The sequence below is a fragment of the Furipterus horrens genome, unplaced genomic scaffold (genome assembly GCF_987537825.1).
Source record: "Furipterus horrens unplaced genomic scaffold, mFurHor1.1.pri manual_scaffold_4, whole genome shotgun sequence".
NCBI classification, from domain to species: Eukaryota; Metazoa; Chordata; class Mammalia; order Chiroptera; family Furipteridae; genus Furipterus; species Furipterus horrens.
Genome location: NW_028327174.1, coordinates 149,754,340 through 149,774,421, shown reverse-complemented (window position 1 = coordinate 149,774,421; position 20,082 = coordinate 149,754,340). Strand labels below are relative to the sequence as shown.

The window sequence follows — 20,082 nt, the reverse complement described above, 5'->3', positions numbered from 1 at the left end:
AATTGAATCATGAGGAATGCTTAAGTAAATTATGCCACCACCCTCTGTGAGTTACATGGTTTTCAGCTTTGGCTCATCCACTGATCAGAGTTACCAGAGGGTTTTCTAAGCCCTCAGTAGAATGGGTTACCCCAATCTGAATGGAAGACAGCAGGAATCCAAAGCATTCTTATAAGTTGTAACTCGTGATGGGAAATGTCTTTTAATTACGAGGCACTTGAAGTTTCATTATGTTGAGGAACTCTGAGGAAGCCTTAGAATACACCATTTAAAAATATATTTCCTATTACACACACACACACACTTTCTAGAATAAAAACCGAATCCATATTGGCCTGACGTTTTACTTTCTATATGTTGCAGAATTATGTTAAGTTCTTCTTGTAAAAGCTTTTTATCAAAAAGGGGGGAACCTGATGGCAGAATTTAAGGTGTCTGGGTTCTGAAGGTAAAACCGTCTGAAATTTCTGTGATTTCAGGCGTTGGTTTGTTGCAAACCTTTTAAAAAAACAAACCGGTCAGCCCTGGTGGGTGGGTCAATTGGTTAGAGAGTCCTTCCGTACACTAAATGGTTTCGAGTTGGATTCTGGTCAGGGCGCCTAAGGGAGGCAACTAATCAATGTTTCTAACTTATGTCGATTTTACCCTCTCCCCTCCCTCCTTTCCCCATTCTCTTAAATCAATAAGCATATCCTAGGGAGAGAATTTAAAAACATAGCGGATGTTGATTTAATTCCTGAAGCCTTCTTTTTTAAAAGGTGACTTACAGGAAACCTCAGTGGTAAGTTTCACTTTTGGTTTCACGTTTACATTTCTCTAGGGATCCTGAACCGGCTTTGAATTTTTTGGAGATGAAGAAAGCCGTCTCCGCTGACAGCCGCAGGGGCGGGGGCGGGGCCGGGAGCGGGGGCGGGGGCGGGGGGCGCCTCTCTCGCAGAGGTGGGCGGGGACTGCCCCCCTTCCTCCGCGAGAGCTCTTAGCGTGCAGCATCCTCCGCAAGTTTCACTTGGCAGTCCCCTCGCGCAGTGTCGGGTCCCCGCGCAGCCGCGAATCCACCTGTCGCAGGTAGGGAGCGAGCTTCCCCCGCGAGTGGTCCACTGGCCGGAGTCTGACCGTGTCGCTGGGCACATTTAAAATGTATGGTCTCTAGACTCCTTTCTTTGAGATGGAGGGAGAAGGGAAAAAGGAACACGATGGTCTGGTGGGAGGCAATTATCAAGGTAATAAGAACGGGTGACACGTTAGGCCTCTCGCTAGGCGGGATCCAGTTTTGTTTAATGTCAATCTTGTAAGTATGTGTACGTTTCTGTGCGTTTATAAATGTGGTCCTGAAGTCGGTAGAGGGTCTAGCGGGGAATTTCTGGGTTGGAGGTCAGGACACACCTGGGCCCAGTTCTATCCTTAGTCACTCGCCAACAGTAGTCTCTGGGTAAGTCAGCACACCTGCAGCATCTATCTCCTAAGGTCCTCTGCTGCTATCCCTGCCCAGGATACTGGAACCTGAGTTCTTTGCCCTATCTTCTCTGTGGACTTAAGGAAGAAGAAAGGAGCCGGTGGCGGTGGAGGCTTGCGAGGGAGTGTTAAAACATTTCTTAGACACAGTGACCTTGATGTATGTCGAAGTACAGATTGGGTTTGTTTTGTAACACAGGGTATACGTACTTAAAAGTATCATTGATCCACCTTGTTTTTTGCAACTAAAATAAATATATAGACACACTATGGATAATTTTCTGTGGATTAAATAGCATTCTAAATGTAATTTTTTTAATGGCTGTATTCCATGGTATTGGATAACCAAACAGAAATAATCCCCCATGTTGGGCATAAAGATTATTTACAGTTACAGTGATTTACTATTTTAGCCATTTACTGGACGTTTTTGCATGTAATTCTCTGGGACATGGCTGATTATTTCCTTCAGGTAAATTCTTAGAAGCATAAACTTAGAGTCTGAATATTTTAAAGGCCTTTTGATTAAATACTGATGGAAGGAGACTTGACTTGGGGTAGTGAACAGACAGCACAATATAAAAATGATGTATTTTAGAATTGTACATCTGAAACCTATATAATTTTATTAACCAATGCCACTCAAATACATTTAATAATAAATAAATAAAATGAAAATTGCCTTCCAGGAAGATTGTGCTAGTTCACATTGACAGTTGCTAGCAGTTTTAAGAGCTATCATACTTTAAAGAAAAAAAGTTCATTTTTTTTCCAGTGGAAGAGGGTAAGCAGAGGTTATAGGACAGCAATTAGAGTATGGTCTTAAAGGAAGCCATAGAAATACTGTGAGGAATTGAACCCATACCTAGGAAATGTACAGGTGTGTCTCAGGGTCACTGAAGGGTAGGAGTTTGGCTACAGGTTTAATTGAGTTTAATAGAGCTTGGTAGTTTAGTAGAGATTCAGTAGATCAATTCTCTTGATCTATTAATGGGGTGAGTTTTCAGTTCACTTGGAGACACATTATTAAATTGTAAGAACTTTTAAAAATCAAATTATAGTTCATATACATCAGGTAAAAATAAAAGGAAACTCTAAACCAATAGATACAAGACACTCCATGCTCCTACTTTTGAGAAACAAAGCCTGACTTTTCTTTCCCTGTCTTCTATCCATTCTACTCTTGGGAAGTAGAGAAGCAGTATCAGTTCCACAGTATTGTACTGGATTCTCCCTGGGAGAAACCTGCTTCCTCATCCTGAATGAACCATCACTTACTCCCTAGTTCACATTTCCTTGGTCTTTGAACATCTCAGTTCTTTTCTGGGAGTATAGATACATAATGGCAAAATTAATTATAATCAATGAGTGGATTCACTATCCCTCTGATTTATTCAACAGTTCTTTGCTTGAAGTTAGGGTTGTTTTAAGTTTTCTGCTGCCCAATAAGTGTATTTTTGTTTATAATACTGCACTTATATTTTATAATCATGGTATATCAACTCTGGCCTAAGAAAAGGACAGCCAGATAGCTACTATGGCAGCCTCATTTCACAACTAAAAATGTGTCCAGGCATTACCTGGGTTAAAATGATAGACTAGTGGTTTTTCCTTCTTTTCTCATTTTGTGCAATGTGTTTATATTACTTTAATAATGAGGAAAAACATAAAAATAAACAAATGTCATTATTTTACCTCAACTCAGATATTTGGCATGCTGGGTTCTTTTCATTATACTACTCTGGCAAATACTATGCATTTTGGCAAGGTGAAATGATTTATTAAATATTGTTTTTATTTTTTTTCTGAGAATAAAAGTAAAACATATACATTTATTTGAAAAACTCTAAAGATATCATTCACAATCTTATCTACCCTTTTTATTTTTATTTTGTTCTTTCTTCCTTTACACAATGGAATACTACTTTGCTGTTAAAAAAAAAAAAAAGAAGAAGAAGAAGAAGAAAATTTTACCCTTTGTGTCAGTATGGGTGGACCTGAAGAACATTGTGCTAAATGAAATAAGCCAGTCAGAGAAAGACAAATACCATATGATTTCACTCATGTGGAATCTAATGAACAAACTGCTAACAAGGAAAGACAGACTCATAGATAGAGAGCAGGATGACAGCTAAGGTGAGGGAGGTTAGAGAGTGGAGGGATAGAGCAAACAGGAAAAAGGACTCATGGACATGGACAACAGTGTGGTGATTGCAGTGGGGGGAGGAGGGTATAAAGGGTAATGGAAAAAATAACATAAAAACTTAAAAAATTAAATAAAAAATAAAGTAATTTTACTCCTAGAGTAATCACTGTCAGCATCTTGCTAGGACTTTTTCTGGACATCTATGTTTAAACAAACACACAGATTTTTTCTTTTTTTTAAAGTGGATTTCTGCTATATATACTGTTCTGCAACTAACTTTCTACATCTCTGCACAATCAATACCTATACATGTACTCACGTCTTTAGTTGTGTTATACTGTATGTATGACCATACCAAAATTTATTTGACCACTTAGGTTATCTAGGGTATTCCCAGTTTGGGGCTTATATTAGCAATGCCATCCCTTTGCATGTATTGTTATATGTATGTGTTTTTGTTTTTGTAGTATATATTTCTAGGAGAGAAGTGAAAACTCATATGACATGTATATTTAAATGTTTAATAGAGACTACCAAATTGCTCTCTAAAATAGTTTACACAACTTCATATTTCTTCCTACTATTAGAGAGTGAGAGGTTCATATCCTCAGAAACACTTAAGTGTTAGAAATCTTTGTAATTTAGGTGAAGCTAGTAAGTGAAAAGTAGTATCTCATGTCTTAATTTTGTACTTTTTTTAGATTGGTGAGATTGAGCATTCTTTCCTTTGTTTAAATGTCATTTCTATTTCTTATTCTCTGAACTGTATTGTAGAACCTTTTATTCATTTTCCTGTTGGATATGGGTAGTTGTCTTATTGATTTTTAGGAGCTATATATATTAGGATCATTAACCTTCTGCCTCATATATATAGAAGCATTGATTAGTTTATCATTTACGAGTTTTTTTCATGTATGCAGTGGTCAAAGAGACCCTATGAGGGAAAACTGACTTTCTTCTCAGTGTATAAATGTATACATAACACAAGAGAGAAACTGTTTTATTAAATAAATAGGTTAGCTGAAATGCAATACAAATCTTCTTTACTTCCTTACTTGAACATAAGCTCCAGGAGGAGAGTAAGTTTTCTTCTCTGTTCACTGCTGCATCTCTGAAGCCTAAAATGTTGCCTGACACAGAGGCGGTGCCCAGTTTGTGTTTGCTGAGAAAGAATTGGGAGAGTTTCAAGCAGGATTGCAAAATGAAGAATAGACTCTAGGCAAATACCCCTGAAAGAGTGGCTGTGAGTCATTCACATCTTAGTATTCATTAGTTAACTGTTTCCCCTCACTCTCCCTGCTTCTAGTGGAATACATTTATTGTAGGGGTAGAATTTATTATTATCTGGCATAAGTGAAGGGCAGAAGAGGAGATTTTTGAAGGATGGTACCTGGAAGAAAGCTGGCATGGTTAGAGTAGTGATATGGCAGGCTTGAATAGTTAGTTAAAGGGTATGATGAAGGGATTCAGCTGCTGGGGGTGGGGAGGATGAGAAGCATTAAGAGATGGTATGATGTGGAAGTTAGATTCTCCTGGCTTTGAAATTTTGCACAGGGCAAGTTTGTGTTTCCAGATATGTTATACTGCAGAGGGAGAAAAAGAAAAAGAAATAACTGAGAGTATTTTGGTGCAGTATTTTCTTCTTGGCTTCTTTTGAGTATAAGTTTTTGCCATGCTTGTGATTAAATTTTAAAATTTTCATCATAGTAGCTTTTTAAAAATTTTATTTTTATTGTTGACACTATTACATATGTCCCCATTATTCCTCCCTTTGCCCACCTCCACCCAGCCCTTGCCCCACTTCCCTCTGGCCATCACCATACAATTGTAGTAACTTTTTAAAAAATTTGGCTTTAAATGGTTCTGGGATATTAATTGACTATTGAATTTCTAAATTGCCTGCTGCATTTCTACACTTACAAGTGAGTCATTCTATGGTTATCAGAGGACTATTTCAATTAGAACACCCAAGTGCCATACTGTCTGCGTATTTAGTTACTGAGTAAAGCAGTTTTCTTTTTGTGTTTTCCATAATTAGGTGATTTCAGAAAAATGAGGATACTTAGTAGTGTTATACTCATGGCCTACTGTCATTTGTTGAAAGGTAAGACACAAATCCTTTCATTATGTTCTGTATTTTAAATATTTTAACCATAAGGTAAAAACTGGTGAAAGACAAATACCATATGATCTCACTTATAAGAGGAATCTAATGGACAAAATAAACTGATAAGCAAAATAGAACCAGAGAGATAGAATCATGGAACAGACTGACAGGGGGTATGGGGACTGTTCAAAAGAGGATGAAGGGATTAGTCAAAGAACATATATGAAGGACTCATAGACATGGACAATAGTGTGGGAATTGATTATGGAAGTGGGGGATGGGCTGGGTGGAAGGGGCAAAGGAGGAAAAATTGGGACAACTATAATAGCATAAACAATAAAAAAACCAAAATAATTTAAAATGGATATGATTTTTAATAGAGAGGACATATTATTTTTCCGTCTATGTTTTATAAGATTATATCATTAGACAAAGATTTAGGCAATATGTACAAACGGAAAGAAACAAAATTAACTAATTATTTATTATCCATTATGCATTGTCCATTTTTCAGGTATAAGTACTGAAAATATCTTGGGAAATGGCCTAGGATATTGTTTTAAACAAGGGAAGGATCATTTTTATCCACCTTGTTCTGTGACCTGCTTTGCCCTGAAAAGTATATTCTAAGGAAGAATTATGGAAAGTGTCAGGGTAACAATAGTATTGGTATCATCATCCTGAGACCCTCCCTGAATCTCCATACCATGTACCTTTGGCCAGACAACTGATCAAGAATTTAGGGTAATTAAGCAGAAAGGACTACAGTCATGTGCTACATAAAGACATTTCAGTCAGTGATGGACTGCATATACCACAATGGTCCATTAAGATTATAATAAAACTGAAAAATTCCTATCACCTAGTGATGTTGTAGCCATCATAATGTCACAGTGCAACACATTACTCACGTGTTTGTGGTAAGGTTGGTGTAAGCCTACTGCACTGCCAGTCATATAAAAGTCTAGCACATACAGTTATGTAGAGTACATTACACTTGATACCGACAATAAATAACTATATTATTGGTTTATGTATTTACTATGTTATACTTTTTTTGTTATTTTAGAGTGTATTTTTTCTACTTAAAAAAGAAAAGTTTCTAAATTATGCCATGTTAGGCCAACAGCAGCCTCGTATGTCTTATGTCTACCATATCTCTTGAGTATAATATTTTCTCTTGTGCTTATTTTGTGCAGTAACATGTCATACAGGGTTGTAGCCTAGGAACAACAGATTATATTATAAAGCCTAGGTATGTAGTAGGCTATACCATCTAGGTATATATAAGTATACTCTATGATGTTCACACAACAACAGAATCACCTAACAATGCATTTCCCAGAATGTATCCCCATTGTTAAGCAGCACATGACTATATTGGAATTGATCATTCAGACAATACAGAAGGCCAGTAGGTATCCAGTCAAAGGACATTCTGGGCATGCCCACATGAAAAAAAGTCTTCAGGTTTTAAGTATCTCATCACCATATATTTCTATATTAATGTATGTTTATGAATTTTGGGACAACAATTTGTTAGCTAATTTTATTATTTTAACTCAGGGATGAGATAGAGCATCCCAAAATATGTTTCAAACCCACTGGATAAAATATGTATTTTAAGGAAGTAAGTCCTTAAACATAATTATCACATAAGTGTTTGTAAATCATGTACTTATTCTGTAAATTTTTTGAGAAAGTTTCTATGTTCTGAAGATTGGTCATCTTTCTTTTCAGCATTTAGTATCTCAGTTACCAAGGACCTGCATGTGGTAGAGTATGGCAGCAATGTGACAATGGAATGCCAGTTCCCAGTAGCAAAAGAGTTAAACCTGCATGCATTAGTTGTCTACTGGGAAATGGAGGAAAAGAAAGTGATTCAATTTGTACATGGTGAGGAAGACCTGAAAGTTCAACACAGTAGCTACAGCCAGAGGGCCCATCTGTTAAAAGACCAGCTCTTTTTGGGAAAGGCTGCACTTCAGATCACAGATGTGAAATTACAGGATGCAGGGGTTTACTGCTGCTTGATCAGCTATGGAGGTGCCGACTACAAGCGGATTACTTTGAAAGTCAATGGTAAGAATTATTATAGATAAAAATGCCCAACCTTTATTTAAGTCATATTCCAGTGTTGATAACTTTTCATTCTTGAAAGTTCACTCTTACTCTCCACAGCAGTAATCTCTTCATTCATTCATTTACATTCTCATCCAATGAGCATTTCTTGAGTACCTCCTATTTGTGAGTCCCTAGAGAGCCAGAGCCATGTTCCACAGCATGTTCAGTTTTCCTAAAAATAAATTCTTCATTTTGTTATTATTATAAAAGTAATACATGTACTTGCAAATAATTCAAATACTATGAAATGGAATGAAATAAATCACAGGTGTCCCTTCTCCCTTCACCATCTTCCATGTCACACAGAGGTAACCAGGTAATCACTATTTGTGTGTCCTCCAGGAATTTTGTAATTCAACTACTATTTTTATTTTATTAGACCTGCCAGCATTTTCCTCCCTTTGAACCTCTCTATGTAAACCTGAAATAAATATGTTAAAAACAAACCTCACTGTAAGGTTCATATTTAAAAAGACTTGAAGTCAATTTATGAAGGCAACAAATAATTATATCAAGGATAGAAGAAACTATTCTTCCTTAGAGATGGTGCAAACTATGCTCACTGGTCATTCATCTTGAAAATGTATAACAGTGTTACTTTGGAGTGTTAAAGAGGAACTATGAATGACAAATTCCTGGGTACTGACCCACAAATACATCATTAGATCACCTGGGTTCAAGGTTTGAGTGGCTGCTAGCTAAGTAAAGGAAAATACCTTGGCTGGCCACCTCTGCTTTCACTGTTAAAATTCCTAGAATTGAGAGCTGAAGGGATTCCGAGCAAGAGCAGCTAATCCAAAGGACAGAACAGAAATTTCCCAAAGAGTATGCTGTTCACATACTTCCCACAATGACACCCCTCTCATTTGGATCTCCCTTCTATAAACTATTGAAATTACTTCCTGATATTGAGTTGAAATATGCCGTCTTTACTTATAGTTTTGAACTTATCTGCCTGTGTTTTTTTTCACTTTTTACTATGTGACTAGAATTTAATCATCATCCCTTGGTCTTTCCATTCCTGGGGAAACTACCATTAATCTGAAGGTTAATAAGTAGAAAAAGTTTGACATTATCATAAAGAAATAACTGATCATTATGAACTCAAAGTCAAAATTATATAAGAATTAGGAAAAATCCATCTATTTTATGGTACTTTACTGGGTCTCTGATTCTGGCTCAATTAATGCCACTGTTGTCAAGAAAATGTTACGTGTTCGGAAGTAGATTTAATTTTATTTTACTATGTGCTTCTCCAGAACAGTGATATTCATGTAAACAGAATAGTGGGATTCCAAGTTGGGATTTTCAACTTTTCTTTTTTTTAAAGTATATTTTATTGATTATGTTGTTATAGTTGTCCCAATTTCTTTCCCCTTTGCTCCCCTCTGCCCAGTAACCCCCTTCCTTCCAGTGGTTTTACCCTCCTTAGTTCATGTCCACGGGTCATGCATATAAGTTATTTGGCTTCATCCTTTCCTATATTATTCATAACTTTCCTATGTCTATTTTGTACCAACCAATTCTGCTTCTTAATCCCTGCACCATTTCCCCATTTCTCCCTCTTCCCCCTCCCAGCTGATAACCCTCCAAATGATCCCCATACCAATGATTCTGTTCCTATTCTGGTTTGCTTAGTTGGATTTTGTTTTTATTTTTTAGATTCAGTTGTTGATAGTTGTGAGTTTGTTGTCATTTTAACATTCATAGTTTTGATTTCAACTTTTCTTCAGTCCATCAGCAAATATCAGGCACTTACTGTGTTTCAATGTATGAAAGAAATTACCAAGACTTAATCTTATAAATAGCCAGCAATGCTGGATCTGGGGTAGGGAGGAAGAGCATAAGCCTGGCAGTCAGGTAAAAGAAAGTATAGAGCGTAAGTTTCTGCTTCCAGAAAAGGTCTCATATTAGACTGTAGGAAGTATGCAGAGAGTGGGCTGGCTGTCCCTGTATCAAGGAAGGGTACTCTTTCAGGTCATCTGGGCTCTGTAATGCCCCTCATGGATCTGCAATTTCCTTTCCTGTGGTTTGAAACAATAGGAAATCTCTGACTCTGATGTTTTTTCCAAGGCGGGGTGTCTGATGGAGTAATGCAGATAACCAGCTTTGGACTTATTTGACTATTCTATTTTGTATTGTAAATTTCTAAATTCACATTTACTCCCCGTCCATCTTGTCATACAGTGGTCTTGGGGATGAATTGAGCTGCACTGAGAGCAAGCCAGCCACCAAGTTTCAATTGAGGCAGTGTCACCAATGGAACTTTGGTGTTTAGGTCATGACCTATATAATTCAAGGAGGCAGAGCTTCTGAGTCACCTCCACATGCAAATGATTTCAGAGTAACCAACAGGCTTCTCTTCCCATCACTGCAAACGTGGTAATGCAGCTTCCCCATAGGGAGTTTACTCATCTTGGCATTTTAAAAGTGAAGCAATTTCAAAACTGAAATTTGGAAGAGTTTAGTTTTGGATTAACTCAATTATTATCACTTCGGCTGTGGGTTTTATTGCACCTTTCGTGTTCTTTAGTTTAAATACCAGACTTTCAAGCATTTGACTTTCAGTTGAAAATGTTGTTTTACCTTAATCGTTAAACCTAATAGCGGAGAAAATGAAGTGCCCTTTTATACTTTCAAGGCCTTAACTGGGATTGGGCAACTGAAAGAACAAATACTGTGTAGTTAACTTGATAAAGCTAATTTGTTCTTGTGGACCAAGGGTCAACTGCTAGCATTCCCCACCAACCCCATCTCTCCCCCAGATTTACTGACCAGCCCTTTGAAAGTTTTCTCTATAGCATTTATTCCCCATCTAAGTGAATCTATTCGGTTTATTGTCTCTCTCCTCCTTCTAGAATATAGACTCCACAAAGACAGAGATTTTGGTCTGTTTTATTCATTGCTGTATCCCTGGGACCTGGCATATAAGAGTAGGAGAGCATGGAAAAGAGCACACAAAAAATTTGTTGAATGAATGAATGAAATATTCTTTCAAATAGGATAAGCCTCAACATTTTGAAACATGAACAGGTCTGGATATATGAAAATTTATTTCCAAGACTTTTCATCAGGATCTGTGTGCTTTCTAATGAGTACACTTACGTGGTAGTACTAAGAGGAGGAGGAGCTCTAGTAGTAATAGTAGCGGTAATTAACACTGATGTCGTACTTGCTAGTGCCAGGCCCTGTCCTAAGCACTTTGCCTACAATAACTCATTTAATCCTCACATGACTCTATGGAGTAGGGGTTTCATCATATCTGAGATGTATGGTTTTTTGTCTGTGAGATCTGAGGGTGTCTGTCAATAATAGCATCTTAGGTGCAATGATATGTGGTGGTGTTTTATGGATGATAAAACAGAGGTCCAAAGAAATTATGTAATTTTCTGAAGTTCACTCAGCTATTAAGTGGTGAAGCCAGGCCCTAAATTCAAGCAATCTGGTTCTAACATCTGTGCCCTTAACAACCAGGTTTTACTGCCTGTGTTTATACTTCCAGAGTGTGTATCAAGTTGTGTATTGACTTCAAAATTACCATAAGCTTTTCTTGGTCTTGATGTGACCATTACACTGGATCTAGTACTCTAGATCTAGTAAACCAGGAGTCTGCAAATGTTTTTGATTACCTACCCCATCAGTAAAGCATGTTAAACTAGCGCATGCATGCATGCGTACATGTGTGTGTATAGGGAATATATTGTGCTAATACATAGGTTATAGTTTAAGAAATTGACATTTTTAAAGCAGAAGAAATTGAATATCACCAATTTCATATGGTTCAAATTAATACTTTATGTATTCTATAATACATAAATGTGCAAAATAGAAATTTAAAAGGATGAAATAAAACTTGATAAATATTTTAAATTTCTTGCTAATTATGATGCTTCACTATCATTAGCTAATATTTTAAAGCATAATGTATCTTAGATGAAATTCATCATTAATAAAGGTCTTGACAACCTTGAGGTCTTATTTTAACGAATACTTTATTAGATTCAACTAGGTATTTAATTGTTTTATTTTTAGAAAGTGATAGTAAAAAAGTTCACTCCAACTTTTCCTTTGGTTTGTGCTTGAATTATAAGTGATATCTTTAATCCTCAGTTTCTTTAGGGAACAGTTTTATTTAGTTGTTTATTTTGTAAGCAAGTTAATTTAGTTAAAGTTAGATAAAAGAATCTGAAAAGCTGTAAGCCCAAATAAGCCACTGTTCTCTCTTTAGTATTATAAAACTCCTCTTTTTCCACAGGACCCTCATATGGCATAAGGGCCAGGGTCAATCAGTTAAGCTTATTAAGCTTAGATTATTTCTTAATTGTCATGATAAAAATACATATAAGTGGAAGTTCTAATATTTTCTTTCTATTCCCCAATACATGTGCCCCACTTTAGAGACTAATGTAGTGGATAGTTAATCTATGAGTAGAAAGAATACACTAATTTAATGGGCCCTTAGAGCTGTGCCACATTTAAATATATGCCTAGTCATGAAACGACACCCTCCTTTATTCTTATACTATTAAAAATGGAAGAGTAAACAAGCAAATATTTTACCTTCAACACTTTATCACTAACTGTGATTTTAGGCTTGAAATTTTAATTACCGAGAAATCAAGCTATGTGCTATATGAACTAGATTTTGTTATGGTACTGTTATTTAATGAAGTGTAATGAGAGGATTTGTTTTTTTATGATTCTTACACATAACAGATACAAGGTTGAAGATTCAAGTATTCATGGGAACCATTATTTATGTACTTTCAAATTGTGATCATCTTGATTTTCAGTGTTTTCATTTGTGGTTTTATTGATTTAAGAGCACAGAAACACCATATCATTATTTCAGTTTTGCTTGTTCCTGGCTGTATTAAATCTCTGTGAATATATTGTATCACAAAACCATAGTTATGACTGTGTTAAAGGAATACAGAGTTAAGGCTCCAGATGGACCAGAAGTGGTTACACTCAAGTATTAGGAGTAAAATAAAATTATACCAACAGAATGATAACATGTTAACATGCTTGCAATGGATAAACATGAATAAAGATCTTAGGCAATATAAATGCACTAAAAAAATAGTATACTAAAAGGTTCCCAACCCAATGATCTAAAATGTAATCAAACTTTCTTCTTGTGAATAATTATTTAAATGGTTTATTAAACTAGCCAGCATTAAAAAAAAGTTTAAAAAGCCAGTATTATAATATGGCGTTCTGGGTGCAATCCGAGAACAGAAAAAGACATTAGAGAAAAACTAGTGAAATGGAAAACAGTGCGAAGTTTAGTTAATAGTAACATACTAATGTTGGTTCCTTAGTTATAAGAAATGTACCATGATGAAGTAAGATGTTAACAGTGAGGGAAACTGCATGAAACATATGCAGGAACTCTACTATCTTTGCAACTTTTCTATAAATCTTAAACTATATTAAAATAAAATATATTTAGACCCTTAAAAAATTCTATCCAAGAACATGTATCAGTTTTTACAATGGTATCATGCTATTTTCATACCTAATTTCTGATCCTTGACCTAAAGCTGAAAAAGTGAATGGCCATCAGAATCAGATTTTTTGTTTATTCATTAGTCTAAGAGACAGTGATGGCCGGCTGGAGAGAGTCATAATTATGAAGACAGCATTATAACAACAAAAACAAAACATCCAGGAATAAATTTAAGAAGAAATGTGCCCCGTGTATTTAAAAACTATAAAACTTTACTGAGAAACATATGAAGACTTGAGTAAGTGGATAGACATTTTTTATTTGGATAGAAAGACTACTACTTTGAAGATGACATCTCTTTTAAAATTAATCTATATATTTACTTTGAGCCCAATACAATAGCAATATGATATTTATAGTAAGATAGTTTTTTTTTTAAACCTAAACTTGGCCTAAGTATGAATAGAAGAGGTGAACAGAACTAACAGGAGTTCCCCACTGCTGAGACATCTGAACGTTAAGCTTATTTCTGTGAGAACCAGCCTGGATGTATATGCCTTCTAATGTGGACAACACCAAGCCACATGTCTAGTTCTGTGCTGAGTGAAAGCCTGACTTCTCTTCTTTTGCTCATGACCTAGCCCCATACCGCAAAATCAACCGAAGAATTTCTGTGGATTCAGTCACCTCTGAACACGAACTAACATGTCAGGCTGAGGGTTACCCCAAGGCTGAAGTCATCTGGACAAGCAGTGACCACCGAGTCCTTAATGGCAGAACCACTATCACCAGTTCCACGAGGGAGGAGAAACTTTTTAATGTGACCAGCACACTTAGAATCAACACAACAGCTAAGGAGATTTTCTACTGCACTTTTCGGAGATCAGGTCTTGAGGAAAACAGTACAGCTGAGTTGGTCATTCCAGGTAATATTCTGAATGTCTCAATTAAGAATGTGCCTAGTGCTATTCCCTGGCACCAAGCATGATGCCTGCTCATTGTAGGCATTCGTTTATTGAATGAATAGTACTATTTTTACAAAATGCATCCTGCTTCCTCACCCCATTAATCCAAGACATACTGCTATTTAATAAACATTCAGTATATAGTTATAGAATATAGCCTACATGCCAGCCATTGGGGGCTCATAGATGAATAAATTCATATTCTTCAGGAAACAGGTAAGAAAACAGTCAATCTCATCCTTGCAAGAAATGCTCTTGTGTCTGGGGGACCTGAGGGAGCACCTGGGAGGAATACTAAACTCTGGCCATGTTTCAGGAATTCAAATCTGAGCATATAGAGCAAACTCCCTGCTTTCCAGGGTTTTTATGGCAAGAATCAAATGTAGTATACTTTCCTATTTTATTTCACATGGGAGAGGTCGTTCCTCCCCATCTGCCTTCCCCAAAGTACTCTGTGACATTCCAACTCAAGGTGGTCTGCTTAGTGCATGGAACATAAGGTTGTGTGTCCCTGGACAAGTTACTCAACTTCTACATGCTTCACTTTCCCTGTATGATTATAACCTGTTGGGCAAGATTATCACAGGCATAAATGATCTACAGAATATGACAATGATTTGAGACTCTTGCCTGCACAGATTTGGCTTTTTTTATTTTTATTTTTTTGTCTCCCTATCCTATAGAAGTGGGTAAAGTGGGTAAGGCAGGATACAGCCTGATGGAAGGCTCAGACCTTTAGAAAAAGTGAGGTGGGTGAGCATGATGTTAATATAAAACCAGAGGTATTCTGAGAAGTGCTTCTCACCACCCTTTTCCCCACTACATGTTGACAGTAAAGCTACAGGTACTTCATAGAAAACAACCAAAAAAATGGATAGAAAAGTCAAGTAATAGGAAAATAGAATCCAGGATGGTTCTATGAATAAAAAGAGCAGAAAAATGTGTTTAGATGAGAGACACTCTTACTGGAGTATGAGTCACTTTGGTAGGAGCTGCATTAGTTGGTTCCTGCCATTTAACAGATGTTTTATGAAACTTTTTGTGGGATGACATAGGATAACTCACCTAACTGCCTGGAGTCTATTTCCTCATAACCTGAGGATTTTAAAAATACCTGCACACCTAAGTCATAAACTCATTTTGAGAGTCAGAGTAGGTATGGACAGGTTTTATAGACTGTAAGCTATTAGACAAAGGCTGATTGCTGTTGTGGCTTTAAAACTTGGACTAGGTAGTCATGGATCAAGACTAATGGTGGGAGGTTAGCACTGTCTGAGCATTGTGTGCCATGGACCACAGCCAGAGAGATTGGGAGTTTGGTGAGAGGTACTACTGATTAGATGTTCCAAGATTTGGACTGTGGAGAAAGAAAACATAACAAATATTGATCCCCAGTCATGACCACAGACATAGGGAGGTTAATTCTTTGGCAGTGCTAGTTGGCCTTCATGTTCCATCTCTGCCATGTCTAGTAGGCTATTAACTTCTGTATTAAAATTGGAAGGGAAAGTGAAATAATTAAGGCTGCCTTTTAGTATTGAGCAGCCACTCCCCATGGTACTGTGTGCTAAGCACTTAACAGACATAAGCCTCACATAAGTATTATCATTTTCTGTTTTGTAGGCTGATTAAAGGACTTGTCGGATATGTCAAAACTAGCAAGTGGCATCAGAATTTAACCCCAGGTCCATCTGTCCAAAGCCTGGGTTCCTTTCACTTTTCTGTGCTGGTCTCATTTTTATATCAGAGGTATCTCACCATTCCAGCCACTCACTGGCCAAGAACTTTTGGTACTTAATGAAACTAACCTAGGCCCTGGCTGGAGGGTTTAGCTGGTTAGAGTGTTGTCCCAGTACACCAAGGCTGTGGGTTCAATCCCTGGTCAGAATATTGAAAGCTAAATAAATGGAACAACAAATTGATCCCCCCCACCTCCCTTTTTCTCTCTCTAAAATCAATTTTTTTAATTAAAAAAAATTAACCTAAAGCTAACCTCAATTAATTGCAAGGATGATTATTCTCTTGAACTCTCCCTTTACATCAAAATTTTATTTTTAGTTTCTTTTTGCTTTGTTTTTCAGAACCACTGAGAGTTCCAGAGAGGACTCACCTGGCAATTCTGGGAGCCGTCCTAGTGTTACTTGTAGCCCTGGCAACCATCTTCTGTCTACAAAGAGATGGTATTTCCTTTATTGCGAGGGTCTTTACTGGGAATGTGGGGAATTGTATGGGAGTGCTGTTGTTATCATAATGGTACTTAGTAGGCAGAGCCACAGACGCTAAATCTGCTGTAATGTGCAGGGCAGTCCCACTTAACAGGGAGCTGTCCTACCCAAAATGCTAGGGGTACCCCTCAGGGGAACACTAATTTACAAAATGCTGCCTTTGTATTAGCCTTTTTTTTTCAGGGCCAATTTGCAATTCGGCAAAGTAGATTTTACCCATGCCACTGTGTGAACCCTGTGTTTCATCTCTTCCTCCGGTCCTGCTCATTTTGCTGTTCAGCAGCAGCACCTGCATTGGAGGGCAGCAGTGAACACTGTAGTAGCATTTTTGAGGGAGTGACAGTTACAGTTGGATCATGACTGTAGGGGAACCTGACTTGCCTTTTCAGGGTGGCACAAAGACAGTTCACTGTTTAATAGCAATTACAGTGAAGCTGAGTGGGATTGCTGGGTGAAGGTCCGTGTATACAGGAGTGAGAGGTGGGAGACAGGAGTGTATAACAGGTTGAAGAAGACCAGCATTATCTAGTTTCTTTCTATTATGCAAATAACCACAGACTCAGAGAAGAGGAAAAGGAAAAATACTTGTTGGTTTGGTTGAATTTGAGTCTTGCATTAGTTGTACTGTATCTTGAGTTGGTTTCTGGGCACCCTAAATTAAAAAAATAGTTCCTTCAGTACAGTTGTGATACTTTTACCACAGAGTATTTTGCAGGGTGTTATGTAATTTTTAAAATTATTTACATGTGTTTATCTCCCTTTTTACCTGTGGCAACAGTTAAAATGCAGGAAAATGAGTCTATTCAAATCATTTCTTCTGATTTTAAGATGACTCAGAGAAAACATTTCTCCAATACTTTAGAAGTACAACAAAGGATCTAATGATGGTTTGCGTAGAGTTATCTGATGTCAGATAGGGAAGTAGAAAATGGAAGGGAATTCCAGTAGTTGTTGAGAAATTCCCCACATCCCCTTAAGAGGGCGGGTGGATCTGGGAAAGTAGTGTAATTGAGGGAGTGAAGGTTGCTGATTCTAAAGACTGACTAAATACTTAACAGAGACTGCTGGAATATAAGGCTCAAATATCAATGACAGGAAGATCCTGAGCTGGAGTTGATTTGTCCAATGGAGTGACTGTTACCAACTTGCATTTTGAATATTTTCCTGTGGAAAATAATTAGTTGGCATTAGAAGTTTCTAGAAAACCAATATATAATAAAGTACCTTAGAATGGTCCATCTCTGAGGGAAGGATGGAAAATAAAAGTATATACTCCTAAAACAAATTTAAAAATAGGAGCAAAAGCATATGCCCTAAACTGTTGAATTAACCTCAGAGGTCGAGACCTGTAGAAAAAGGAAATCTACCAGATTTCCTAGGGGATTAAAAATGTTTCATAGGAACATTTAAACTTGAGTCACTGGGTAGGACGTAGAATTGTGTTTTGTGGAAATAAAAATGATTTTTTTTTTCAAGTGAGAATGATGGATGTGGAAAAATACGGCACTCAAGACATAAACTCAAAGAAACAAAATGGTAAGAATATTAGCAGGGATTAAGAAGTTGAAGGATAAGGAAACAAAAAGCTAAAGTAATAACAAGGAAATTATCAGCCATAATCTCTCTTCTTTTTAAAGAATGCTAGCTGTTGGAACTGCTAGCTTCTTTTTGCCTCACAACTCTTAACATAAGCGCTCCTCTCTTCCCAGTCTGAGATTTAGGGATGGCCCTGGAGAGTTAAGAATGATGATCAGCTTTGTGTGTTGGAGTGGGGCAAGGGGAGGGGGCTTGGGGAGGCTTGAGCTGGGGAGGAGACAGTTTCTCTCTGCTAGGTTTCTATCACTTTGCATCCTAACTTCTCCCTGAAACTGGGGACTAAGTTGACTTATATAGATGGGAGAGAGACAGATCAATAGCAGTTGTATGTCAGGAACTGTATTAATTGCTTCATGTGAAGTACCTCATTTAATTCTCTCCCACCTCTCAAATTAAAGAGATAAATACTAGGCTTATCCTCCCCTTTAGAGTAGAGAATACAGGGCCAACAATATAATGTAAATTGCCCCAAAACACACAGCTGGTAGGTGACAAAATCAGGCTTTGAGGCCCACTATCTTGGCCATAGAACCTTAGTCTTCACCTCTCTGCTTAATTCCATTTTGCCATGAATGTCTACATTTATGAAAAATCAGAAAGCCCTCACCCAGCTGATTGGACTAAGAAGAAATTTATATTAAGGTTTTAACTTCTTTTTAATGTAGTTAGAAACCAACCTTCACAAGAAGCCCAAGTTTAAAGTAGTCTAATTAGCTTGGAGAAACACAGGACATTTTCATTATGTGGTTTCATAGCATAGCTTTGTGTTGTAAAGCTAATTAGTGAATGTTGTTTGGGTCATACAGGGACAACCAGCCATCCCAATTTGCCCAGAAGTAAGTGTTTCCTCAGGACATGGGACTCTCAGTTTTAAAATCAAGACAGTCCTGGCAGACTGGGATAGTCAGTCACCCTGTATCAAGTAAAAATATTTGGGCAAAAATATAATCTGCTTCTTTATCTTTTTGCAAATGTATTATATCATCTAGCAAATATAAAATGTTTCTCATTATCACTCTCCAGATACACAATTTGAGGAGACGTAATCCAGCACTGAAACTTCTGATCTTAAAGCAGGGATTCTCGGCCTGTGGTTTGAGTTTGTCAGGGCTGAGCGTGACCAGAGGTACTCAGTGGCCAGTGGACAGCAGACAATGTAGGACCTAAAAGAATGATGGAGTAGAAAGTATAACCTGGAAGGAAACCTCAATACTTCAAAATGACTGGGAGACTCGTCAGTGCATATGAAAGTGAGAAAGGACACTTCTGAATGATGAGCCTCCATGTAAATTGTCCCATCACTCATTCTAGGAGAACGGGTTGAGATTCCCTGATTTAATCGTCAATTACTGCAGAAGTGCCCTTGGCCTTCACTCAATGTCTTGAATTATCTTCTGTGTGACTGAGAGTCCCAGTGTTGCAATAGTATTTAAAAAGTTATTTCTATTTATTTTGAGTGTTTGGGTCTTCTCATGTGAGTGTGGTTATGAATGATTTCTTTTGAAGATATATTGTAGTATAAGTTAAATTTTTGTCACCAAACTAAACTCATTGCTTGTATGTATCCACTAAACTGTATAGTATCTGTAAGGTGGTTTGTATCCTTTGTAATTATTTGTACATAAGAAGCATATAGAATAAATTATTGGTTTGTATAGGATATTACCTTATTTAACTCATTGATACTTTGGATAACTTGAATAATCTTATTCTCAGACCTCAACGTAAGATACATTACCATAGTATATGTTGCACTTAAATATCAGCTTTACTACTATGCAATATCCTACATACATAATTTTACTTTATCCCTATAACACAGTGTTATAGAAAACTCAATTTGTACCCATTTCTCAGCTGAGGGAGTGTCACCTCAGATTTCCAGGATTGTCACCGCTGCCCTTCTAGAATACAATCCACAGCTGTGTTGTGCTTCAAGAAATTCATTTTTTAAAAAAAGAAGAATAAATTCATTCATTCAGCAAACGTTTAGGAAATGCCATTGAATGTCGATC

At 37.1% G+C, this 20,082-nt stretch overlaps 1 protein-coding gene across 1 annotated transcript; it reads left to right on the top strand.

Moving 5' to 3' along the window:
- The first annotated feature begins 1,011 nt into the window (after positions 1-1,011).
- On the top strand, positions 1,012-19,722 carry CD274 (CD274 molecule). Its single transcript, XM_090275834.1, has 7 exons — positions 1,012-1,065; positions 5,637-5,702; positions 7,446-7,787; positions 13,923-14,207; positions 16,328-16,426; positions 17,948-18,007; positions 19,091-19,722. Exons 2-7 carry the CDS (start codon positions 5,651-5,653, stop codon positions 19,111-19,113), a joined length of 861 nt encoding a protein of 286 aa, XP_090131960.1. The 5' UTR covers positions 1,012-1,065; positions 5,637-5,650; the 3' UTR covers positions 19,114-19,722.
- Positions 19,723-20,082: the final 360 nt, after the last annotated feature.

Bases quoted from the DNA above. Each gene is read 5' to 3' on its own strand.
- CD274 (XM_090275834.1), top strand. From the start codon at position 5,651: ATGAGGATACTTAGTAGTGTTATACTCATGGCCTACTGTCATTTGTTG. The intron at 5,703-7,445 runs GTAAGACACAAA...CTTTCTTTTCAG, and splicing joins CTACTGTCATTTGTTGAAAG to CATTTAGTATCTCAGTTACC. The intron at 16,427-17,947 runs GTATTTCCTTTA...TTTTTTTTCAAG, and splicing joins CTTCTGTCTACAAAGAGATG to TGAGAATGATGGATGTGGAA.